At 41.2% G+C, this 27,306-nt stretch overlaps 1 protein-coding gene across 1 annotated transcript in view; it reads left to right on the top strand.

Annotated features, from left to right (window-relative positions):
• The first annotated feature begins 21,891 nt into the window (after positions 1-21,891).
• LOC121182239 (protein unc-13 homolog C) overlaps positions 21,892-27,306 on the top strand; it is a 101,448-nt gene continuing 96,033 nt past the window's right edge. Inside the window, exons 1-2 of the mRNA XM_041038643.1 lie at positions 21,892-24,618; positions 24,817-25,942. Coding sequence (XP_040894577.1) covers positions 21,892-24,618; positions 24,817-25,942 — 3,853 coding nt within the window. The remainder of the gene's footprint in view (positions 24,619-24,816; positions 25,943-27,306) is intronic.

The following is a 27,306-nucleotide window of genomic DNA, read 5'->3' as shown; positions in this document are numbered from 1 at the left end:
ACAAACTCGGGACACACTGCTCTTTAGCATGATTGCTCATGCTCTTTAGAAACATTGCTCTTTAGCATGATCAAAGCCTTTAAGTATCAGTTTATCTTTGACATAGCTTAGTGATCTTCTATACTTTCACAATATATAACACTACAAAGAATAAACAAAGCATACAGTCTACATTAATCTGGAGAAGCAGGCAGAGGTAAACAAGTCATTAATACGGTGGTCATACCTCACCAAGACAGGGCAATAATGGTATATTGTATGTTAAAAAAAAAAAAAAATTTGTAATCACTTATTAGTGTCAGTAATCACTGTATTTTACACTGACAATAGAACATTTGCCTATGTGAATGTGTCGCTTGTAATGATTAACCACCAGACTCTGAAGCACTGTGAAACTTGACGGCGTCTTTCAGCTCATTGTTGTTCAGCAACTTTGCCAGTTCACTCACTAAACTTATCAGCTTCACTTTCATCAACAGCTGGCAGCTGTTTTCAGCAAAAAAAAAAAAAAAAGCTCCAAAACCACACTGTAAGCTACGGCCCAGCACAAAACAACACGTAAAGTTTGCAACTAGATGGTGAACATGAGCAGAAATAAAACTCCACATAGATACTGCTCTATACCTGCTGGGCAACTGTTTGCTGACAAATTTCCCATCATCACTGATTCAGTGGTTGTTAGGTTTTGTTCTTCAGGTAAGTTGTTATAAATATGCAAATATACATACACTATGTTCCTCTTACATATAAATATTGATTGAGAGAGTTAGCTGAGGTACTCCACTTGACTCTCCATGTTGCAGAGCTGAATCACCCCCTCTCTTCACCCAACCTGCCCCAATAACAAGCTAACTCACACTTTGAGCTTCTGGGATTCTTTACATCAGCTTATTTGTGCCTGTAATTACAGGCTGCAGTAAAACCTATTGGCCAGGAATTGTTCTGTAAATAACCGCAGAAAGTGCTGTATTGTCACAGCAAAGTCAGTGAAAAGATTAATAACACAAGTTCATTCTGTAGAACTCCATGATAATTACTCTCACGGGGAATTCAGCCTGGTGTGTGTGTGTGTCTGTAAGAGAGCGAGATGGGAAAGACAGGCTATGAATACAGTTAGGGCAGCTGCAAGTAAATCAAAGCAGAGCCACATTTATCACTGAGGCTGAAATGTAATTAGCCTGTTGTAGCGAGGGCAGGCATATTCTCCTACGACAGACATATGCGCAGACACTTACAGCTTCATTCTAGCCAGGATCCATCCAGGAGGTTATACTATTAAACAACTCATCCTTCATCTACAGCATGCTAGGTGTACTTGCACATGTGGTTTGGGAGCTACAGTAGCTCACAGTATGTGTCTTTGTGTGTACTTCTGCATGCTCGCAGCAGGGTGTGTATTAACAGGACTTTACACTTACACTTGAGCAAGGACATTTTTGCCCAGTCTGGTCATTCCTGGGTTTAGACTGGGATAGGTATTGCACATCGGGCATGTGGCACAGATGTTTAAGGTCAGTGTTATGGCACAGGCATGTATTTCAGTGGAGGGATCTCATAAGGACAAAATTACACCTACTGTATGTGTGTATGTAAGTCTGCACTCATTCCTAATGAATCCCATGGGTTGCAGTGATGCTTCCCAGTGGAGGCTTTTCACAGTGCAGATAGTACAGGTTTGAACGGCCTGTCTGCTGCTGTTGAACTCTCATGGAGGAATCAGCAGAGAGCCCATCCAGCACAAACTGTTATTTTTAAGGAATAGTTGTGACCTTTTAAAGCTGAATGGATGTCTCAGCTTTAAACTTGGTATGCAGTGCAGCTGCAGTGGCATTCATTTAAGCCATATCCACAATAATGTGGATAAAAGTGACAATGGTGTTCATGTAACCACACAGCATTTTCTAAAAGTCTGTCATCAACAATGAAATGCCAAAACAATGATCCAAAGTGTTAACTGCATGACTTGAGCAATAATCTCTGCATGTTTATACTAAGGCTTTCTAATATTTAGCCATGCTAGCCCATGGCCCTAGGGATGGTTGGTTCACTACTTTGGTCCAGACTGAAATATCCCTACAACTAGTTGATGGATTAAGTTTTGTAATGATATTCATGTTCCCCAAAGTCTGATTTTTAATAACTTTGATGCCCTGGCTGTCATCAGGTTAAGATTTCAATTTGTCTAATACCTGTAAAACTAATGACATTCCCATCATCCTTAGTGCTACCTAGCAAATGTCTGCATGAACTAACAGCACGTCTACACAGAGAGCATTTCAGCTGCCTTTTTTTCAGCCATCCGTCTTCGGCGTGTCTAACGGTACAGATATGCTTCTATTTTAATCAGTCCAGCTGTCTACACAGGTTGCATGCCAGCTAGCATTTTACTCATGCTATACCCTCATAACCATGGCCCAAGGGGTATTTTTACACTTCAAGTCTATCTTCTTCTGTTTTACATATGTAACTGCAGTGATAGTGTACTGAACTTTGAGAGCAGCCACAACATGGGTCACCTACAACTCAGTACTGTGCCTGAATACATCCTGAGTAGACACACACAGAGCACTAAAGCTGCTCCTGTTGCTCTGCTAATGTATTCAGAAGTCTTATGCACACCTCCTTGCAGCTTTTATTGTGCTAGTTATATAATAATCAGAATGTTAGCATTGTCATTTTGAGCATGTTACCATGCTCATGTAAGCGTTTTAGCTCAAAATACTGCTGTGGAGCTTCACCGACCCACCAGCATGGCTGTAGTTGCCAAGTCTTGTTAATTTATGCCTGTTTGGTGTTCACCAAGAAAGTGTGAGGAACAGACTGCACTAGCGAGTCAGAATTCTCAAAAACAGATCAGAAATCATACATCAATGTTTTTACATTTTAGTTGTAAAATGTGTTAGTGTAAATAGATCATCAACACTGACTTTCAAAAGTTCAAAAAGTGTTTGAAGAGGTCTTTCGGTGTACAGTGTAGGAACTGTAGCCCTCCAACAACTTCAGGACAATGATCTTAAACATACAGACAAGGAACTCAGGGAGTTTTTAAGCCATCTGACATTTCACTAGCTGGCGACCAGACTAAAGGCTAAAAACAACAACACAACAATTAAGTGAAGATGATAGCAATAAAAACCAGTCAGAGAATCACCATAGACAACGTAGGCTTCAGCCAGTCCTTGACTACAAAGACTTTGAAAACTGGGGAACTGTGGAGAAACACAATTTCACCCTCAAATTGAAACTGAGAGTCAGCACTTTATCCTCATAGTCATTGTTTCATTTCGAATCCAGTGAGCTGGAGCGCTGAGCCAGAACAATGAAAAATGTCTAACTGTCCTGGTAGCTCTTGGCTGCACACTGTGTATAAGTATCTAAACTATAACGTCTAGAGGAAGAGGACATTTATTTTCTTTCCTTTGTGTATATCTAGTTTAGAAATGTCTCTGCACACATGACCCTTGAGTTTCTCTATCCAATTTTACCAAATACATTTTCATAGCATTCATGACCTCCATAAGGAAATATGTGTCTTTCTCAAGGCTAGAACAAAACTGATTAATGGTCAATGTCTATTTAAGCACTTGCCCCCAGTATTTTAGCCGATTTACTTGGGTTTCAACTATGTGGTTTGCTATTTAATGAGTCCATCTCTCTAACCCTGGACCTGCTGTTTTGGCTTCAGGCAAAACTCCTTATTGTGGAAATGCGATCATTCTGCCACAAACATACGGATCACAATATTCGATGAGTAGCATAAATGTTGGAACACCATTAACGACCAAATGTAATATGAGATACCACATTTAAAACAACTGTTTTTTTTTTTTGTAAATGTTTAACTGGACTACGTGTTGACTGTGTCACAAACCCACACACCCACTTTCTCCATCATCCCCTCTTTCTCTCCTGTGAAGGGCTGTTTGAGGGAGTACCACTCTCAGCAGCAATACTTACTGATGCCACATCAGGCAACGACAGGCGCTACGGGGGCCCCAGCACATTTTGTGGCGCTTTTATCTCCCAGCATGCTTTGTGCTGTTGTTATCTGGCGTCTGCAGCCTGCTGTGGGACTAAACAGTAAACAGGAAGTGCTGAGCTGACACAGCCATGCCGCTAACGCTTTACTGTAGAAAGCCTTTGCAGTGCTCAGAGCTAATTTTAATGATAATCAGCTATGCTCTCACTCATTGTTGAAGCATCAGGCATCCACACCTGAGCAACTCAATGTTATGTGTGTGCGTGTGTGGGGGTGAGTGGGTGAGTGTGAGAGGGAGAGAAACTAAAAGAGAAAATCAGACATAGCTTCTCTATTGCTGCCTGAATACTGGTATGTGATTATTTGGCTTTTGGTTACCTTATTGCTGTTTTTTTTATGGATCAAACATCATCCTTGGTGACTTAGGTTTGATCATTTTTCTTAACCTTGTTTTACAACACTTAGTCTTGGCATATGTGTCAGTTACAGTATATTTCTGTGTAGTTTCATTGGTTTCATGTTGTTCTTTTAGGAGCTAAGATTATCTGGGTGAAATATTTCACCTTGTGGGTCATGGCTGTGCATAGTGTATGTTGATGTGTGTGTGTGTGTAGTGACTCAGCTGCAACTAAGAAGTGAGATGAGCTGAGGACAGGAATAGAACTCAACAGGTTGTCACCTCTGGGCTACTGTGATAATTGTGTGTGTACATGAGTGTGACAGAGAAACACACATGGACAGAGAGAGGGAGAGAGGGAGATGGGCAGCTCGGGGTGAGACTGAATCATGCGGCGGCACCACTACCCAGAGGTGAGGCTCATCAGTCACCCTTGCTGGTCACAAGTTCTCAAATTTTACGTTCTTGTCCTGAGCCAGAGGGCCTATTCTCAAATTGAGTCTCGGGTCCTCATTTATTAAGTCACATCAAGCCAAATCAAGTCACACGTGGAGCCTTGCCATCAAGTTAAATTTAATTGATGTTGTATTTGCTGATGGTGAGCATAACTCCCTCGCATTAGGAAGTCATCAGGTTTACCAGACTGTTAAATACTACGGTGCCAAAAAAACATTTCATTTCAATTCATACATTATTGTATTGTACTTTTAAAAGATTACAAACAAACAAGCTACAGACAGCAGCTGGTTGGCTTAGCATAGCACAAAGACTGGACAGCTGAACCTGTAGTTCCTTGTCACTACTCAGCATTTTATGTTTAATGCAAGCAACTGAAAAATATTATGGCAGATTGTTTTCATTTGGACAGTTTTACATGGTGAAAATATGATGAAGAGTCAAACATCTCAACAGCCAAAGCATCATACAAACATCTAATATTTTTAAACAAGCTAACTGTGCCCATATTACCTCTAGAAGCCAGACTGTGACAGGTGTCAAACAGCACCTCAACCTGCTTCCCCAATGTAACAATCAAGAAAAACAACTGCGACGCTGCACGGGGTTACCATGACTCATTTACCATTGTGCATTACAGTCTGACAAATCACCACCAACTCCACACTGACGGCTAATCACAGTTAGGGTGTAAACAGCAGCAGTAATGTAGACAGTTTTGCTGTGAGGCCAAGTAAGCAGCAAGAATAATTATTGTGATCGTAGCTGTGAAATATTCCACTCAAAAAAGCCAGGGGTTTCAGAGAAGCACGATAGTTTGTCGTCTGCAGCCCTGACAAGCTGTTTTTCAAGGATAAGCTCTCAGCCCATTAAGGTTTTAAGTGTTGAGCCACACTCACTCTCTCCAAACGTTATTTATTTTTATTTACTGTGTTTATTTTATTTGCAAGGGACTATGTACAATATTGAATATAAATGTTACCCTTTGATGGACTGCACCAGAGTTAGCCTATAGCTAATTTCCTTCTGCAGTCCCCTGTCCTAAGTTTACCTGCTACAGTCAACAGCAAAAGATGATAATTAGCTTAGTGAAGCAGCACAAAGGCACCATACTGTAGTTGAGTGGAAACCAATTGCTTCTCCATGACTGAATTCTGATGGTCCTTTCATAATTTAAACAGGAGGCAAAAAGTCACTACACATGCAACATATTGGGATTTAATTACCAAGAGGCAGTTTGAACACACCACATCTTAATATTATGAAACCAAAAGGCAATAAATGAGTGAGCAAAGGCTTGCACTGTGTTGCATCAATGTTGAAAATTAGATTATTTCACCAGTTGCATGTTGCACGGCATCACTATCATCATAATTGCTATTACTATAATTTTTAGTAGTTGTAGTAATAGCAGTAGTAGCTCTGTGTTTTCTTCTATCCGGGGTATGTCTGAGAAACCACATTACTCTGACATTTTCAGCATCTTAATATTGTATCAAAGGTCTAATCATGTATATTAAAAATAACTTAATAGTGAACATTTAACACACTTGAACCCCCTAAAAACTGATATCGTGAGTTTTATTTCACTGATGTCATCTTCCTACAATCTTATATTTCCTTCAATTTTGTATGGTGTGGTATTAGATCTGATATGGTGTTTTAGTCTAGTACGGCTCTGTGCAAGTGGCGAATTATCAAGACCATCATCAGCCATTTCCAGGAAGAAATATCATATTCGGTGGCAAAGAACAGAAGACATGGAGATAGAAGCAAAAAGAAAAAGTAAAATGCTTGTTCTAGACCGGTAAATAAACAGCTGATAATGCTAACGCTGGCTATGGAACAACAGCAATTCTCACATTGAGTACTGTTAAAGTGCAAATGCAGGTATACATTAATAAACCATACTTTCACAAAATTAAAACTGTCCTATAGGTATAGTTAACTGTGGTTAGGTGTAAATTCATACATGCAAACTAATTTGGATGTGAGCATTTAGCACAGTACAACAAATAAGGAACCATATCAAGCTTCTTCAGGTATGACTGGAATGCAACATCAAAGCTAAACAAATAAGTGAGCAGGACTAAAGGAAAGCACCAAACTGCTTGCTTTAGTGAAAATGTTATATTTATTCAGACCTGCTGCATATAGAGAGATAATTTATGCCAGTGTGGATGTTGTGTGTTTAGAGTTGTTTTAAAGTTTTAGTTTGTTTTAGTTGCTGTTGAGCTAATGGACAAATTTTTCAATGTTGTCAATCTAGAGGAATAAAACCAAGCTTAAAAATAATCACAATTATTTGTATATTAAGCCCCATCTCAAAAACACAGAGATAACTAAACCAGAGATATTTCTACCATAATTTCTAGCATGAAAGATTACAGCCCATGTTTTGACATTTTGATGCTAAATGGGCAGATAACTCAAGAGCTAACTCAAAGTTTGTTTTTCTTTACTTGGTGTACTCTGAACTGTAGATTTGCTGTATTTTATTTTATTTATTTATTTATTTTACAGTTTCAGATATAATAAAAAAATAATAATATACCTCTACTTGATTTGAGTTTAGGAGGTCAGCTGGTCTCTGTTGTGTGTAAAAGGTGTCTGGCAGAGGAGGGTTTTTATCTGCAATGCAGCAGTTGGGCGCATTGAGGAGAGAACTCTGACTCTGCCAGGGACTTAAGCTCCCTCTGATTGATCCATAGTGTTTCTCACAATGTCTTGTAAACGCAAAGACTGTTCTCCTTCTCATTCTGTAGGCCAAAATCCAAACATATTGTTGGTGTTTTGTGATCATGCATGACAAAAAAGAAAAAAACATGGAATTGCAAGAAATCCACATTTGCTTCATAAACTGCAAACTCTGTCCAAACACATCCCCCTTCATCTACTTCATCTTAACCTTGACACCTCATATTCACTTGTATTAAAGCCCTATTCATGATTTCATAGCAGTGCACCTTTTAAAGCTTTATGTGCCAACTTGTGGTTTTCTGCTCAGACTGAATTGATCTGCTATTAACCTTTCTGTGAGCTTCGAGGACTGACAGTATATGCTTTTTACTAATGTTTTGCAATATTGAATATATTCTCTCCCACACTGTAAAATCTATTAACACTGAAGAAAGTCTGTAGCGTAGTTAGTTTTTTCCAACAACTATTTGATTGACTACTGTGATATTTTGTGCAGACATTCATAGTTCCCTGACAATGTATCCTAAAGGCTTTGGTGATCCCCTAACTTTTCCTGTAGTGCCACCAGAAGGTCGCAGTTTTTACTTGTCTGATGAAATATCTCAACATCTACAGAATGGATTACCACCAAATTTTCTACAGATTTTCCTGGTTCACAGCAGATGAACCCTTCACTACCATAGAGGCTGACATTTTTGATGACATTCTTGTCCCAATCAGTATGACTGTACCAACTCTGATGATCCCTTCACTTTCCATCTAGCACCATCATTAAGTCAAACCTTCAAATTGCAAAATGAAAAGATGGTGAAAAACATTATACCTGCTAAATCATCATCAACACACTAGAGTTGTCTCTCTGACCATGTTAACGTGTTGATGTTAGCATTTAGACCCCCCCCACCTCACTGACCTTCTCCATCGCCATTCCACCACCCACCGACTTCGAACCGCTGACTCCAACATCCTGGCCCCCAAGCACCGAACCTTGGGGGACCGAGCCTTCGCCGCCGCTGCCCCGACCCTCTGGAACTCTCTCCTTCAACACATCAGAAACTCAGATTCATTACAGACCTTCACATCTCAGCTCAAAACCCACCTGTTTAAACTGGCATTCCCATGATTAGCAACAGCAATTTCATTTCATTCACTATTGTTATTATTGCTATTGTTGTTGTTATCATCATTATTGTTATTATTATAGTTGCCGCCGCTGTTAAGCATCTTTGAGTGTCCAAGAAAGCACTATACAAATTTGATGTATTATTATTATTATTATTATTATTATTATTATTATTATTATTGGTGGGCAGGTTACTTGGATGGGCAGAGAAATGATTCCACCACCACCTAATTCTCCTCATCCTAATTCACAACCATTTTCTTTATTATTCTGTAGACCCTTAGAAACAATTCAAACTCTCTCTGGTTCACCAGGTGCTAATATGATGAAAATGTTAATCGTGTCCTATAGTGCTGAATGCAGCGTGAGTCAATGCCAGCTGTGTGTTGACAGCTGTGTGAACTGAATACATTCCTTTAATGTGCTTTCTCTCTTCTCAACATAAATGAAAAGATATTTTCCTTCAAGCTGATGTTCATGTGCTAGATTTAATGCTACATCAGCCCACGGCTATCCCTTTATGCTTCGATGGAAGGATTTTAACCACTAAAGGGCTATATAACAGCCATCTGCCTGTCTCATTAGTGCCAACTTTCCTGTGTTTATGCCTCCAGAGGATAAAGGTCTGTCATGGGAGATGGTTGTGCGATGTTTTTGATTCTTCTGGGTTAAGATGAAAGCTTTACCTCTTGTAACCTGACCTTTCTTTAGCATCTAAATCTTGTATCTGCAGAAGTCACAGACACACAGCGGCTCAGCATTTAGCATCACTTGTGCAGGTCAGAAAACAAAGCAACACACGCAAACACACGCATGCGTGTATACATTGATGAGTCTAGCCTGAGGTTTGATACTCTGGCTCTAGGTTTTCTGTAGAGCAGGGAGCTTAGCCAGCAGATTAGAAGGGAAGAGGTAACCCTTTGAGAAAAAGATAATATAGGGGGCATAATAATAATAACAGGAGCTTAGCCAACAGAGAAGGGAACCGAACACAAATGTAGTCTTTCTTATTAAAAAGCAAACAAGTATGCAAACTGTATCTATGTGACACACTGAAAACAAAAGTCCTTTACAGAAAGAGTTAAAGGACATTTCAGGATCAGACCAATGACAAAAAGTGCACACAGTCATGTAGCTTTCTGCCTCATTTTTGTTCTATAAACTATAACAATCAAAACTGTGACTGTCTCTGTCTAATAAGACTGGCTTCTATCCAGATTTATACCATTTCATTCTTACAGAAAAGAGTATCAAACTATGATTTGTTAAAATTCATGTACATCTAGAGGTTGTTCGAATTATTGATTATACTGTACAATACACAAAGAGCTAAATCATTGTACAAAAACAAGCATTACTGTAGACCTGCCAACACTGTGGACGGGCCTGACCATGTAATGTCAAAATCAAAACTGAAATATGGAAAAACGCATATAAATAAATAATATATGTGGCGCCAGTGAAGAAAAGCTAAACCTGTTGTAATGTGTAACCTACATCTTATTTTTGATGGTGAGTGGCTGAAGCAGGTGAACAAAGTGTTACTGGTGTGATGGATGATTTTTTCAACTCTGTAGGCTCAAGGAGGCAGGAATGCATCATTTCAGCACATGAATCAAACTTCAGATGGAGTCAGTTATAATGAAAATATTGTGGGTGTAACATTTTGGCCAGTTAAGTTTGTGTGTTACTAATAAAAATGTTTGTTTTGCCACAATTTGGCTCCAGGAAATTCTGAAGGATTCCTTCTTTTATTTCAGTAAGTCAGTTTAGTTTTATATTATATCTAGCTTCATGGCATCAGAATGGCTGAATTTCAGATATAGCATAGCTGTTTATCATCAGCATAACAACGATAAGAGAGCTCATAAAAGCAAATTATATGCCCTGAGTTTAGCATACATAGAACAAGACTGGACTAAGGATTGGTCCCTCAGGCCCACTTAAGGTGCTGACAAAGAATTGCAATCATTTGTGGAGATGGATATTTAAACCATGCATGTTCCTTTTGTGTCCATGCACTTTACAGCCTATCCAAAAGGATCAATACTGTCAAATGAAGCAATGACATTGAGCAGAAGCAGCATGGAGTCTGGCCTCAAAATGTCATGAATGACACATAGGTCGGTAGTTTCCGTTGAGTTACATTTTGCAGGACCGGGACAGGAATTCATCATAAATACCGTTGTTTTCCCGAATGTACAGGTGCCGTGCAGATGCTACTTTACCTAAAATATTTTGACAGAAGTGGTACTAATGTAGGTCTACAATTCTGATGGCTCTATATTAGGTTTTTCAATAAAGGTGCATATGTATAGCTATAAAAATATACATACTATGGTCATGGATTGAGTGATGCTTAGAAGCCAATTAGATTTCTTAGAGAAGAATCCTGGGTTCACAGAAATAAGCAGGTCTGTCTTAACTTCATGATTGTACAAAGCCAGGAGCTATTTAAGAAACAACAGATGTACCTCTCATTTGTTTATCTTCTATCAGCACTCAGCCTGTCTGAATTTGTGTTTGAAACCATGCTGTGGTATCCTCATAGAAAATGATTGACAACTGGAACAGACCTCGTGTTTAACGGCAGACTGGAGTTTTAAGGCTGAGAAGCGATGCTCATTAAATCTGTTTACCAGGTCATTGGGGTACACAGAGGCTGTTGTAGGTTGCTGGTTGCCAAATCAGAATATTTTGCTGAAACTTTCTGAGTAGATTCACGTTAAATGGGAGCAAACACTCTGATTATTTCCCTATTGCAGGCTGAATCAACAGTAAAAAGACAAAACATTAATAATCAGAGACATGTTTGTCTTTAATATGGAAAGAGTTCAATTTGAAATAAAAAAAAAAAAGACTAAACAGTCTCAGGGATAACAGTCAGAGACAGAGAACCAGGGGAAAAAAGGATGATATTTGTTACACAAGCCTGGGAAGGAGATGGCTGCAGAGAAGAGAAGAGAGTGGGGGATGGAGGTGGAGAAGACCTCAGGAGTCTTGGCTAACCGTCCCTAGGCAGCTGACAAACCGGAGCAAGGGTCTCTGTTTCCAGAGAAGGCAGAAAGTAGGAGAGTGAAATACACAAGAGAAAAAGGATGGCGTAGGAAACTGAGATTGAGAGATGGTGGGATGGCAGAGGGGTGAACCAAACAATGTGGTACTGATATGCATTCATTGTGAAAGACAGTACTAAATGATGAACGACTGAAATGCTCCATGATATTTTCAAGACACAAATAATTTGCTCATTTACCCAAGTCTTAGATCACTTTATGCTTGAGCTGAACCATGTCAAATGCTAAAATAAATCAGCATTTGCTCTGCTATCTTTGGCTGAACACAAGTGTGTTGCAGTAATTGGAGGGGATCATTTGGTCGGATTGGCTCTGAAACAGCTGAGGTTCCAGGATGCTCTTACTGTTATCACCAGCAGGGGGCGAGCAGGAGCCATACATTGCATCCTCTAACACAGCCCCCACTGCCTCCGCACGCGCTTGCGCACACGAACACACATCTCCCTACCCGTCTCTCGTATGATAGAGAGAGTGAGAGAGAGTGAGAGAGAGAGAGAGAGAGAGAGGGGGGGGGGGGGGGGGGGGCGGGGGATGTGATTTCGCTAGAAGGCCAGACAATTAGTGGCTGTTGGAGGAACGCATGACACACATCTCAGCTGAGAGAGGAGAGCAGGACTGACAGAGGGGGGCAGACTCACGCACACTGGAGCAGAGCTGAGAGATAGAGAGGGAGAGAGATGGGTTTTATTTGAATGCTTAATCACCACTAAAGCTATGGGGAGTCAGTGAAATGATGTGGACTATCGTGTGACACTCCACCTGCATTTTTTTCCATTTCACTGTGTCCGTCTTCATTTGTACCCGTCAACGTGAAATTAAAGCCTCAATTAGCGAAATGTCACACAAGGACATATTAAAGCAATTGGCTAAAATTGCCTGCTTCTCCTCCATCCCCCCACTATTTTGTCGCTAGGTTGTTTTTTGTTTTATTTATTTTCTATTGCAAATAATTGATTTTTTCCCCACAGCTGTGAAATTCAGCCACGTGCAATTTCACGACGCTGATGGTGTTTTAATACACCAGAGTACATGGATGACAAATGTGCAACGCGAATGAGCAAACGTGTATGACGAAATTTCCAGTGAGAGACGTAATTAGATGATGTGTGAGCGTGTGGGAACCTCTGTTGTGTGTGTGTGATACAGATGGGAATGGTCTTCTGTGGAGACTAAGGGTTGGCTCGCATCATAAAGTGTGTTTGTGAGTGTGTGTGTGTGTGTGTGTTTGACAGAAAGAGATGACAGTGCGCTCCTCGTGCCCCTCAGGCATGCCCATAAACGCGTGCACGCGCGCACAAAAGCAGTAGAGCGCGCGCGCGACACATGCACAGCCCTCGACGAAAAATTAAATACCCTTGTAGCCTAACATTGTTCTTCAGCGTGTCTGTGGTTTCCAAGGTTTATTGACCTATTACATCACTGTTTCCATCAGACCGTGCAGTTTTTCCAAATCATACACTTACAGAATGTACACACACAGACACACAATTTTATCTATTTCATCCCCAGTTCCCCTTCTATCATTCACTACTTGCTTTGCTTCCCTCTCACTCAAGGCATCTCGCGCAAGCCTCTGTGTGTGTGTTTAGGGGTATTTTGTGTGTGTGTTTACGTGTGTGTGTTTGTGTGTCTGTGGGCTCAATTCTCTCAGCCCGGCTCAATGAGCAGAGCGAAAGAGAGAGATGGTGAGAGAGAGAGAGAGAGAGAGAGAGAGAGAGAGAGAGAGAGAGAGAGAGAGAGAGAGAGAGAGAGAGAGACTTTTTTACAGGGGAGGGACAGACATTCTACAGCCGGGTAGTAGAGTCTCAGTCTGGGCAGCCAGGAACAGCCGCAGCGCTGTCTGCCTCTCCATCAGCACCACCACCCGTCTGCATCCCGTTTTGGACTTGACGCCCCGTGCTGTGACACCGTCTACGAGCAGGGGGTGTGTGACCGTGAGTGTGTGTGTGTGTATGTGTGTGTGTCTCAGTTGTGGAGCAAATAAAACCCAGAAGCTTGCGGCACTGAAAGGCAGCATTTTCGGTCCCCCACAACGCGAACAAGGGAGCGCAGCAGAGGACCGAGAGAGAGAGAGGGGGGATACAGAAGGTGGCATGGAGGAGAGGTGTGTGCGCGTTTCTTCGCGGAGGCAGGGTTGTGGGATGTGGTGTCTGACGGACGCGGAGAGATGCTCTGAGCTCTGGTATTAGCAGGCAGCTGCGCACCGAGCCGCTCTCTCTCCCCTCCCACCCTCCCCTCCCAAGCATCGCTGGTCTCCTCGCACCGACCGTTCGCTGAAACCGGGGAATCGGCTCCACACGGCTCGTGCTGCTCACTACCACTGGCGTCCTGCACGGGGATTTGACACAATCAGGTATGTGCAGCGGCGTAGCCTCGTTTGGGCGGTGGATGCGTGTTTGCATGGTGTGAGGATGTTGACTGTTTGACTTCATCCTAAATCTTCTTGTTGCTTCCCTCCCCTCCCTCTGTGGCCCTGTCACTGGATTTATGAAACGTTATTTGAGAATGATGCAGATAGAAGGCATCATCTATCGATGTAGCTGAGGTGAAAATTACACAAAAAATGTGAGGTGTTAGTGTTATTTAATCGTTTTGCTGTTTATTCTAAAATCCAGATCTGACACAAACACTGTCGATCCCACAAATGTCCCATTGCTCTCATTCTCACCTTTCCCCATGTTGTTATGCATAACGCAAAACATGAACGCATGTGAGCAATGCTGTTGTTTCACACTGAGCAAATGCGATGAGCCCGATTCTCGTCATGCCGGCCAAAGAAATGGTAATATTTTGATTTATGAGGGGAGACAATCTGTTGTGATGTTGGCTGGCTTCCTAAGGCTGCAGGCAGATATTTCACTGTTGGGAAATACACAGGTTAGGAGAAGGGAGACAGAATGTAGCTGAGGATGGGCGTGAGGGCAATATGATCTGAGGATGCACACACCCTCACACGCTCAAACCCCCCCGTATGCTCCGCTCTTCTCTCAGAGCGGCAAATGCATGCTTAAAAGCAACCATGCATGTGCGCACATGTGTATGCACGCACGGCTGCACACACACAAACACACACTCGCAGATACACACAGACGCGCAGGCATGCACGCACCCACATGTACAGTAATCCACGCGCGGCCATAATCCATAATCATGTGTTCTGGAGACATGACGTAACACATGAGCATGTCTCATTTATATGCGTCCGTTTCTAAATGTTTGCACTAAACAGTCCTCAGTCTCGCTCTGAACGAGAGGAGGATGAACAGCACATCACAGCGTGTAGTATAATTACTTGCAGCATAATAACCTCAAATTGCCGTACTTGCGTTTTCATCTGGAGAAAAGAGCAGATTGTACTATTGTGAGAAATAGGTTAGCATGCCTCCAACTGACACTCATTTTCATTAAAGGAGAGTGGCAGAGACTGTGTCACTGAGAGAAATGGAGTGTTTCAGAGTGCTCTGCTAATCAGTTGCATTAGGAAAAGGGGGAGAAATAGGTCCCTGGACATTAATTGCAGGGCCTGGGGTAGCAGTGCCTCAGAGCATAGGGAGTGGGTGTGGCTGAGGTGCTCCCCTTCTCTCTGGAGGTTTCTCTAGTCTGACTCACAAATGGGAGGGGCTCTACCTCAGGACCACAGGAATTCCCAGATTTTGTTTTGTCACAGTAGCTGGCAACTAGTATCTGGGAGCTCTTTTCTGACCAAGCGAGCTGATTTAAGAACAAGTTATTTTATAACAGGCAAGGCATGTAGTTAGTAAGTTACATACTAAGACAGCTCCTTCTCTGCAGCTGGAGGTCCACTGCCTTGCAAAGGGTAGAAGCAGCTTACGAGGGTAAAAAAACAAACACAAAAATCCTACCCAAATAATCCTATACAAATGTTCATTTGGATTTCAGAGTTATATATGGAACATATAACATTGTTTGAATGTTTCATGTTTTTATTCAAAACCAAATTATATTATGTACACTACTGGTCAAAAGTTTTGAAACACCATTTGCTTTGCTTTCAGCTTCTGTCTGGTTCTTCCCAAACCAGCTCCATGAGGTTTAAATCTGGAGACTGTGCTGGTCTTCATCATGTGAAGCCACTGTTTGGTACTTTTCTTCTAATGTTTTAGGTCATTATCTTGCTGTAGGATGAACCTCTGACCAACCAGTCTGTCTTCCTCTGTTGCTTGCCTTTTTCTCACCATTCTGACATAAATACACAGTACTACTACATGTGGTTCAGTATTGTCCTAATAATGTATCAGAGGGTGTAGTAGCACAGTTTGACAATGCCTTTGTACAGACAGTGGGTTTGTAAGTCATCAACAAAAGTGGGGTCACCTGAAGGAATTGTTTGTATTAACTTTTATGGCTTCATTTACTTCCATTGCTGCAGGGAAACTACAAGTTAGCCAATTTCTTAATTTCTTTCTGAAAAAGGCCTGTTTCCTATGAAATGTACATTATTTTTCAGCAGCCTAAGCTTTTTTTTTTTTAACACCTTGGGCAGTTTACAGCTTATTATTGTACCATTTAAGGTTATTCACTGGACTTGAACTTCTTAACTTTCTCTAAAGACAAGAAAAAAGGAGGTGTTCTAAAGCTTTTGACCAGTGGTGTAGCACATCATTGTTATTATATAATGCAATAACACAATAATACTACCTAATGTAAGGATTGTATGCTCCAGAGATCAGCTTATTTTATGGTGGGTATGAGTTGTGTGTATGTGTGAGCACATGCTTCTCACACAGATTAACTGTTTATGACCCATCCTGTTATTAAAACCAATAGCTACTGTCTGCTTATCTCTTCTTTGCTACAGAATGAGTTAGATTACACTGATTCTGCTTATATTATGCTACAAACCGCAGTGAGGGTGAACAATAGCACTGATACTGTACATCTAGATAACCCAACATGCAATCTCATTCTCACATGTGCTTGTCATGATTGCGCTGAATAAATGGTAGCATTTTATTTGTGGCCAATTTGCTCCAGAATCTGTGCACAGAGCCACATCTTTGCAGATTCTGTGGTTAAACTGATAACACATGGAAGTGGGATAAGGTGATTTAGTTATCTGTCATCCTCTTCTCCTAATTCTTGCATCATTACGTTCTAATGGGACGATACAGGCGATACCTCGTGGGCATTATCAAGTCATTTGCGTATCAACTCTAGCTCTGGAAGACGGTGAATGCTTCATTTGTCAAACCTTAACATGCAGATGTCAGGATGTTGGCTCTGTAAAGAGAAAGGCAGCTCCCTAATTGGTAATCAGCACTCATTAAACACTAGTACTCTTTCAGTGTGATTTGTCTGGACAGAGTGCAGCCACAGTGCTTTATACAAGCAAGTTGCAGTGTCTGCTACAGTAAACAGCAACATATTCCACACGCTGTCAAACATGATTGGGGCTGTAGCCCAGTTTAGTACAGTAATTATGTGATAAAATTGCATCACAAATGCATTAAAATATTTGGTTAATATTAACCGGCAGTCATTATTAGGTGTATTTTGTGTGGAGTGTTGTGTGATAATGGTCCATAATGGTGGGAATCATCCAACAAGCTGCAGCTTTTTAAAAAAAACAACAACAATAACAACAACAAAACTAATGTTAAAAGTTCTCTCTAAAATGGGCTATCAATCTTACAAATTGTGTATTATTAACTGAAAGCATAGTATTTAAAAAATTATGCAAAACCCCATTTTCGGCCATGGACCCATTGTGTTTTCAACCCAATACCTCACAAATTATATTCACAAAGAAATTCAAAATATTCCTCCTGATCAGATAGCATCCTTTGAAAACTGGTTTCACAAAGATCTGCCATCAAAATCGCATGCACATTTTTTTTTTCACTTTTTGTCTTTGAATGTGCAGCTATTAATAATGCAACACGCCTCTTTTCTCTTTCCCTTTTTAAAGCACACCAAAACCATTAACTCGGCTCAGAGCCAGAGTTACCCTACATTCTGCTTAAGCAGCAACATGCTGTATTTTTCCAAATATTAGGTTAAGATCTTTTGCTTTGTTGAAATCTTACCTCTTTTCCATACACTTTTGTACCTTGAATTTGAAAATGCTTTTTTGTGGTTTAATAGATAGACAGTCATAGCACTCTGCTTAACACAGACAACTGCAGAGTAAAATATCTTCAGACTCTGGCTATGCTCAGCAACGACAATATCCCAGCTATGTGTGTATCACATGCACCTCTGCAGCCTCTGCAAAGGGCAACAAAAGTTTGTTTGATCTGATGAATAGAGCAGGCAAATCTGGGGAAGACGCAGCATTGCTGACCCATTGGGCCTGTTCCAGAGCCAAGCAAGAACTGTTTCATCTCAGCAGCCACAACAAAACAAACCAGCTCCATGTTTCAAAACAACTTTACAGTGTGTTGCAAAGGCCAAGACCAAGCTCTCAGCTCCATGTATTATTGAAGAAGACAACAGAGTTTGTTGCCAAAGTTAATCTTAGTCAATTATTTGATCCTTTTGGCTACAAAAGATTGGCATTTGCTATTATCATCCACCATAGTCCACAAATTTCTTTCCAGCCAACCCACTTAATTTCTATAATCTGCTATTGGTGACACCCAACTTATTTATAATTTAGTGACATATTACTTTCAATTTCACTTCATTTTGCTCATTTTGATTCACTATATATTTTGAATAACTCATCCTGCTGAAACAATAGTTACAGTGCTATCAATCAGCAAAGCACTGAGCCTGGCAAAGTGTTACACTATTAATCAATCCAGTGATAACCATTAACGTGCACATAACACCAAGGTGCTTTTTTTCCTTTGAATTCCTCTGGTAGAAGGCATCCACCACAGCATTAAAATCCAGGACTCTTACCACATCTGGTTTAACTGCCACCGGTAACTCCTCTGGGTCATCTTGTTTCTTAATTCATTCTTCAGGCCCAAGATAACCACAGTCTACCCACACAGATGCTTTCACTTATATACTGCCCAGATTAGACTGCTGAACTTAAATTACACTGAATAGTTCCCTCCTTAAAAAAAAAACAAAAAACCCCCCCCAAAAAAACAGTAGTGTCAGTGGTGTTTCAGTTTATCGCATGCATTCTGCCTCGTGTCAGCTGGTTTCAGCCCTTTATCTCTTCGCTTCTCTCCAACTCTCTGAGCTCACATATAGGCTAATTTAACACAGCTGAATTCTCAATAAAACTTTACACATAACAAGCATGGTTATTACAGGACTGCAAACAATATGCACTCAGCCAGACAGTTTACAGTTGAACAAAACCAGGCCAAAACCTAGTATATGGCTGGACTGCCTTTTATCTGTTTGCTTCTCTCCTTCTCTCTATGCTTACATAAATAGTAATTTAATACAGCCAAATTCTCAAAAAAGCAGTTTTTCTGATTCTGTTAACAGAAAACAGAACAAGTATGAAATACAGCCCATTACAATTATATTTTAACCACTAGTCACTTCCCAGCCATTTCCAAGCTGCTGCTCCGCACTGCTAAAATCCTGATTTCATAACTATGACGTCATCTGACAAAAATCATCATACAAACTATGACTATGAATGGTAACTATGTAAGTTTTCCCACCACCATAACAGATGCAACAAAGCTAACATGACAGTAAGGGAAATGTCAGTTAAGTGCAGTGGGTGCACAGAAATGGTCTAACCAGACAACAGAAGTAGAAAATGCCTGTATGCGTGTGTAGGGGATTTAAATATTTAACTGAAAAGCAAGTTCAATCATTCCTCAAGGAGTTTTTCTTGTATCGCAAAGCCATTCTATACATAATAACGGCTTATTCGCTTATCCTAGTGGAGTGAGCCAATAAGCCATATTCACTCCTCTCTTAACAATTAAAAGTGCCCTTGGACAAGGCCCCAAGTTGCTGATTTACACACAAGTTGGCTCTTGTGCTGTGACACCTTTCAGTTTTTGCATGCAAATGTAAGTTTGAAATTCAGATGAGATGAAAATGTCAGTGAAAGCAGTTGAGGCAATGTCAGGACATTTTTAAACAATATCTGATGTGATTTATTTATGGGGGGGACAGTTTTGAGTTGTGACCCATCGGTTGCAAAAGGCTGCTCTTGGCTTCATCCCAGTCTTCAAGAGAGCTGAGTCACAAACCTCCTCATACCATAAAACATACTGTAATCCTTCTTCACCTTCTGTTGTCATTCCATTTCTGTAATGACAAATTTTGATGCTACTTATTACTTTACATACTTATTTTTACCTGTGACATTACAAGGACAGGTTTGTGACAGAATTTTAAAGAAATCCGTATTATACGTTTGAATATATTCATTAAATTAGTTTATTAGCTGCAGTTAGTAAACTGCAGCTCACCCTTTCTGATTTACTTACACTGATCAGCCACAACATTAAAACCAGTTACTGTGGTTGAATGGCATGTGTATGTATCAGCCACAATATTAGTGCTGGTAACTGGTTTTAATGGTGTGGCTGATCAATGTATGGTAAATATGTGTTTCATTTGAAAAAAATATTCCAGCCTCAGGCCTGCCTCAAACCTTATCCTGTGAAGTTATCAAATAGTCAAGCTCCTGGATTCCTTCCATCATACAGTGCTGGCAGAAACACATTGATGCTGGCAACCTTAAGCTCTATTTGCTAATGCCTGGTCCTTTCTTCAGAGCCCAGTAATAAAAGCTAACTGTGATACTGTGTTTCACAGCTCATTTGAACTGAGCATGTCTCTGTGGTCATGAGACTGTAGACACATCAAGCTCTAAACACCAGAACTAATGTGGAGCAGCTGTCAGATCCTCTGCACAACAAACATCCCTCTTTCGACTCAGTTGGCCAGTTCCACTCTATAGAAAACACACACCTCTCAGAGCCACTTCAAGCTGTTGAAGGTTTAATACCACGTAGCATGACTCAAGAGGTCTTGAGCCTGTTTTCCACAAACATAAGATGGCTATTTTGTTCTCTTTATAACTATATAGTGTCTGCACATATGCATATGATACCTGAATAGTTCAGGCACTGAACCATTGCAATTATTCTAACTGAGACCCTAAATGTATGATAACATGTCATCAAATTCATCATTTTAATTAGTGAAAACATCCACATCATTCTCATCATTATAATCAACATATGGACAATATGGACAAAAAAAACAATCTAAAAATATGATTTTAAAAAAATTGATGAGTTGAAAATTGAAAAAAAAAAATCCTTGACAAGGCTAGATATTTATTTACGATAAATGCACTGTTGAGTAAGTATGATCATGGTTTTGTTTGGAGCTCCCTATTTCCCACATATTCTCTGACAAGTGTATTGTAGCACTGAGGCAATTAGAATAATTGGCTATCTCCTCCTGTAGAAGCTGGATACATCAATGAAGCCAGTGGCTCTATTGACCTTGACTAACACATACACACATACGTGAATGCACACACAGTCATATATACATGCAAATAATTACACCACAATGGCCCCACCAACACACACAGTATATGCACGCGCACACACACACCCCCCCACACACACACACAATACTTCTATTCTCTCTTTGACTTTCCTTCCCTCTCTCTGTCAGCACTTATGGCATGCAGTTAAAGAGACGCCTAAGCTTGATGAGTGACTACGATGCCCTGTGGGGTTTGCTGCAAAGCTATGCATGCAGATAACTGTTAGTAATACATGAAATTAACTAACAAAACTGAAAAATTGTCCTCGTCTTGAATGTTCAAATGAAGATATGCTTTTTCTTTATGCGAATTATTGGTTTCCTTTGTGCCTAGTTTAGAGATCACTCAATGGGAGACTTCTGATACTATGTTAAAGATCTGACAGATTGCATTGACTGAGACAGTGGACGAAGTAATAACTCAGTTTAGGTTCTTCCTGCTTGTGTTTAAATGTGATCCAAGAATCTGTAACCAAATTGTAAAATAAATGTATTTTTTGTTTTTCAGGGAGATGTTTCTTTTCTGGAGGAAGGCCACTGGATTTAAAAGTATTTGTGAGTCTCTACGTGGACTGTAGTTTTAGTGATTGTGAGCTGGGCTCCCACTGTCAGCACAGGTTGATTGTGCTTGGCTCACCACCGCTGTATCCTCAGCCAACTTCTTCCACTAGATGATAAAAAACAGTCCACAGGATTGCCATCCATGGTTTCTGCCCTAATCAAGACTATATCATCCTACATTGAAAAGATTTGCAAAGGAATGTTTACAAAGAAATTGGCAAACCCAATAAAGAAGAAAGAGAGAAGCGAAAATAAAGAGCCTAAATTGACCACTGATTTGCAAGCACACAATCTAACACTCTCTACTACACTGAAGACTACAGTGAAAAAGATTTCCAAATGCTCTTCGGCACGTAACATATCGCTTGAAGAAGACGACGGAAAGAACGACTGCTCATCCCTGTCACCCACTTTCAGTTATCGCGTAGCTATAGCAAATGGACTCCCCAAAAATTCTGTTTTTTTGAATAATAATGAAAGCATCTTTCCTGAGGTTCTTTCCATTGATAGTAGTTACTCTGACTCCTTGAGTGAGACAAAACCTGTCCGGAGACTGGATGAGCATAAATCTCACACTATGCCAGTAAGACGAAACAGGAAGAGCCTCATCAGTTTGGCTCCCTCTGATGGCAGTTCTGAGGGTGAACGAGTGGAACGTTCCAGTCTCCACACACTCAGACTGGGTGCTCTGCGCAAGTTAAGAAAATGGAAAAAGAGTCAGGAATGTGTCTCCTCAGACTCCGAGGTGAGCAACTGGAGGAAAACCCTGGGCATCCGGAGCAAGTCCTTGGACCGTGCTGGGCGTCAGCAAAAGAGTTCAACCCTGGAGCCTGGCTCCTCCTCCACAGGGTGCATCAGTCAGACCCAGGATGTCATGGAGATGATCTTTAAGGAGCTTCAGGGGATCAGCCAGATAGAGACAGAACTATCTGAGCTGCGTGGTCATGTAAATGCCCTAAAAAGCTCCATTGATGAGATCTCCAGTAGTGTGGAAGTAGTTCAGAGTGAGATTGAGCAGCTTCGCTCAGGATTTGTCCAGTCTAGAAGGGAAACACGCGACATCCATGATTACATAAAACAAATCAGCCACCAGGCCAATAATTCCACCTTGCGGTTCCTCAATGTTCCTGAAGAAAGGTCGGAAAAAACAGAAAGTCTAATATACAAGATACTAAAAGACAAAATGGGTTTTATCGATGCCCATAAAACTATAAAAATTGAGCTTGCTCATAGGTTAGGCCAACAAAGAGAATGTTCTAATGCAAAACCCCGCCCTATTATTGTCATTTTTGCTACAACCCAAGATAGGGATTTAGTCTTGAAAAAATGCTATAAACTTAAAGGAACAGGAATTACAGTCTCTACCGATAGCTTAACTCATGATGGAAAGGAGAGAAAAGACAAAACAATGTCTTCCTCACAAACCTATGAAAGCATGGATCTAAAGGTCTCAGGAAAGGATAAAGTAGTGGAGAGCGATGACTGGGACTCAATGGACAGTGATAAAGAATTAGATGAATTAAGCAGAAATAAATATGCAATGGTGATTTCAAAGCCTGTTCACAAGAGTAAATCAGAGAAGAGACGATCCCATGACCACAGCCGGTCAGGAGAAGAAGCAGGCTACTCAGGCGCAGTTCACTATGCTGATGACTCTTATTATGACCCAGACAAGCATGCCAAGGCTTACTACTCTGATTTGACCCCTGGCTGGCTTTCCCAGAGCGACTACTCCACCCCTAAACTTAGCCGCTCTGAGTCTGATTGCTCAAAACTTTGCCAATCATACTCAGAAGACTTTTCAGAGAGCCAGTACTTTACACGGGCTAATGGCTGCTCCCTGCTGTCCTCCTCAGATCAGGAACTCTGGCAGAGAAAACAAGAAGACATGGCCTCCTCCTGGTATGCTAGCCCCAGTCACCAACTCAGCCATGAAAATCAAACCTATGAACACAATGAAGTTGAGACAACAGAAACTATAGACAGTGGGGTGAGCAATGGACTTGTCTGCATGTCTGGGGACAGAAGCCACTACAGTGGCTCCCAGCTCTCTCTGCAAGGTGATCTATCACCCTGGAAAGACTGGCATCATCTGGAGCAGGGTGCTGACTCTGGCTTGGAAGCCTCTATAGAGGTCAGCAGTCCCTTTGATCCATCAACCATCCCTGGTTTTCCAGAAAATATCACTAAATGTCAGGAGGTTGACTTACAATTTGAAGGAGATGAAGAATTCATGAATCTTGACAGAGAATCTTCTCTACCTGTAACCACCCACATCATTCCTCCCATCACAGAGCGGGAGTCTGTCATCAAAACATCTGCTCGACAGTCTAAAGAGGGATGTAAGGCGATCACAAAAGAAAGTACGAAAGTATTGTCTAAAGATGCCCCCCCTAAAGCTGCTGCGAAAGTGACACATAAACAAACTAAATTAGCTTCTAAAGAAGAAACCACCAAAATGTTGCCAAAGGATAGTCCCAAGGTAACTGCTAAGGTTTCACCTAAAGTGACCTCTAAAGCAGCTCCTAAGGAGTCAACTAAAGAGATTCACAAATCAGCAGCTAAAGAATCCTCTCAGGCCCTCCCTAAAGACAGCCCTAGACTAACACCTAAAGATGCCACAAAGCCCACTGTTAAAGAGGTAACTAAAGTGACATCTAAGTTAACTTCTAGTGAGGCTGCAAAAGTCACTCCCAAAGTGGCCCCAAAAGATAGCCCCATAATAACTCCCAGAGAAAGTCCTAAAGAGTCACCTAAAGATAGCCCTAAAATAACCCCAATTGAGAGTCCTGTCTCAACCCCTAAAGAATCCCCCAAAGATTCCCCTAAAGAGTCCCCTAAAGTCATTGCTAAAGAGCCCCCACAAGCTGTATCTAAAGAAGGTCTGTTGCTGTCAGTTGCTGCTAAAGAGGTTACCAAAGAAGCTGCAAAATTACCCCTAAAAGAGGTCCCAAAAGAGGCCCCAAAAGAGACACTGAAAGCAACCTCTAACGAGAGTGGTAAAGTACCCACTAAAGAAGTTTCTAAAATTCCACCTAAAGAAGCTCCGAAGGTAGCCCCTACAGAGAGCCCCAAGGTGCCCCCAAAAGACACCCCTAAAGCAGCCCCAACAGAAGCCCCAAAAGTGGCACCCAAAGCTGCCTCTAAAGATGCCCCTAAGGAAACCCCCAAAGCAGTTCCTAAAGACAAATTCCCTGAACTGGACGTCAATCATGGCTTTCACCAGGCCCAGAATAAGTCTACAACTATGTACCGCAGTCAGAGTGAGATCCGAACAGAGAAGGTTGAGGAGGTTCCCAAGTCTTGGAGCAGTAGGCTCAGCATAGATCTAAGTGAGAAGTCCTTTGGTTTTGGCTTTGGCTCGACACTGCAGAGGGCTAAGTCAGCTCTGGAAGTGGTTTGGAAGTCCGGCTCTCAGAGTACCCCTGCTCCTCCTGAGGAGCCCACCAACTCCTCTTCATCGTTTATGGGGCGTTTCCGCACCCTGTCCACCTCCACTGTAAATAACTCTAGTACTACAGTAGACACAGAGCCTGTCTTCTACAAGGCAGAGGAAGAGAAAACAGGTGCAGATGCAGATGCTGGTGAACAACCTGTGGACAGTGAGACCCACTATGTTGAAGTGATGGAGCAGGTATTAGCTAATTTGGAGAACAGAACTAATGCTAATGAGACACAGGAGACAGATGAGCCTGCACAGGAGTGTGAGACTTCTCAGGACTATGATGTGTCTGATGACATTGAGGCATCTCATGCCTCTCAGGATTTTGAGGCTTCTCAAGATTTTGAAGCTAGAGAGGACTTGGAAACAAGTAAAGAGACACATGTTCTGGAGTATGATTGCAGTTTGGATGAGCCGTATGATGAAGAGTACAGTGAGGACACTGCTGAGTATGACGCAATGGTGGAGTATGTGGACGTAGAAGAACCAGATGAGACTGAGGACAATGATGTGACTGAGGAGATGGAAGAGGGTGATGAGGAGTTAGAGGAGGTAGATGAGATAATTGAGGAGGCTGCTGAGGTCTCTGAAAAAGTGGAGCAACAGCAGGAGGATGAAAACAAAAATGTTCCAGAGGAGAAGCCCACAGAGGCCCCACCCAAGAAGCGTGTTCGACCCACATTCAAGGAAGCAGCACTCAGGGCCTACAGGAAACAGATGGCTGAACTGGAGCAGCAGATCCTTGCAGGGGGTATGTCCCTTCATTCCTTTTTGTTTGGTATGATGTCCCTTTGATTTTGTATGGTTCTATAGAGCTTTGTCAATACATATCAAGTGATACCTCTCTGGGATTCTTGATAGCATACATTAATAACAGTAACTACTCTTCAAAACGAAGCGCCTGTGACTTAAAGAAATATTGTTGGTTTTGTATTACAGCACATCAACAACAAATTCTGAGTACTTGCCATTACGTTATAAAGCCAACAACTCAGCAGCAACTGTCTCTCTCTGAGATTTGTCAGAAAAGACAAACAACTAAAAATTGACATCAGGGAAAAGGCAGTGTGAATTTACAATGTGAGGTGTTGCACTGAGAAGGTACAGCAGTCAACTCTGATACTTAAAAGCTAACTGTTGTACCTTGAACAGAGCTAACTGAAGCATCCTTGAACACAGCATCAAAGAAACTGCCAAATTGCTACAGTTGTACTACCACACATGATAAGCGACACTGGCAAAAGAAAAAAGATAACAGTAATAAATTGATAACAGGAAACAAGAAGGAAAATGTTGTGTGGTCAATTTCCCATGCCTAACAGGTTTTATGATTTTTTTAACTGACTTTCACGCCATTCTGAAATAATTATTAAGCAAATGCTGCCTACCAGGAGGAAATTTAAATCCATAACGTTATGTAACGTACGCCAATTACATAATAGTGTAATTTGGAAAATGGCAAAATAATACATAATTTTTAGTTAATGAGCTAAAACATACAAAACCACTGGTATGTTCTGTTAATTTTAAACATCCATTAGACCAGAGGTGTCAAACCTGTTCCACAAAGGGCCATGTGGCTGCAGGTTTTTGTTCCAACCAAGCAGCAGCACACCAGACTTGACTCATTTAATCAACCGATCTCAGTCTTTATTGGTCAAATTGTTAGCTCTTGATTGGTCAGAACAAAAACCTGCAGCCACATGGCCCTTTGTGGAACAGGTTTGACACCTCTGCATTAGACCCTCAGTGTTGTTTGTGGAAGTCTGAATAGCAATGTATAAATTTCACTTATGTAGAAGGGACAAGCCCAAGACTTGAAACTTGTTGGTTTAGTATCTTTGGATTTATGGGAACCTCACACTTTGATTGAGTTGAAAGATGACTCTTTGAATGGATAATTTATTTTGAGTTGAAAAACTGAAGTGGCGACTCTCTCTGAAGGTGGACAGCAGTGTTATTTGTGGCAATGACTTGGTATCTGTACTTCCATGGCACAGATTTAAATTCTTTTGTAGCCGACTGTGGCTCAAGAGATAAGACAGTCAAACATGTTTCCTGGAGGTTTGTAATTTATCATCAAAATTTAATACACTTCAAAAGCTACTGTGGGAA

This window comes from Toxotes jaculatrix, chromosome 1, assembly GCF_017976425.1.
Source record: "Toxotes jaculatrix isolate fToxJac2 chromosome 1, fToxJac2.pri, whole genome shotgun sequence".
Taxonomy (NCBI): Eukaryota; Metazoa; Chordata; class Actinopteri; family Toxotidae; genus Toxotes; species Toxotes jaculatrix.
Note: the sequence above shows the minus strand (reverse complement) of the source record. Positions and strands in the feature narration are given on the sequence as shown.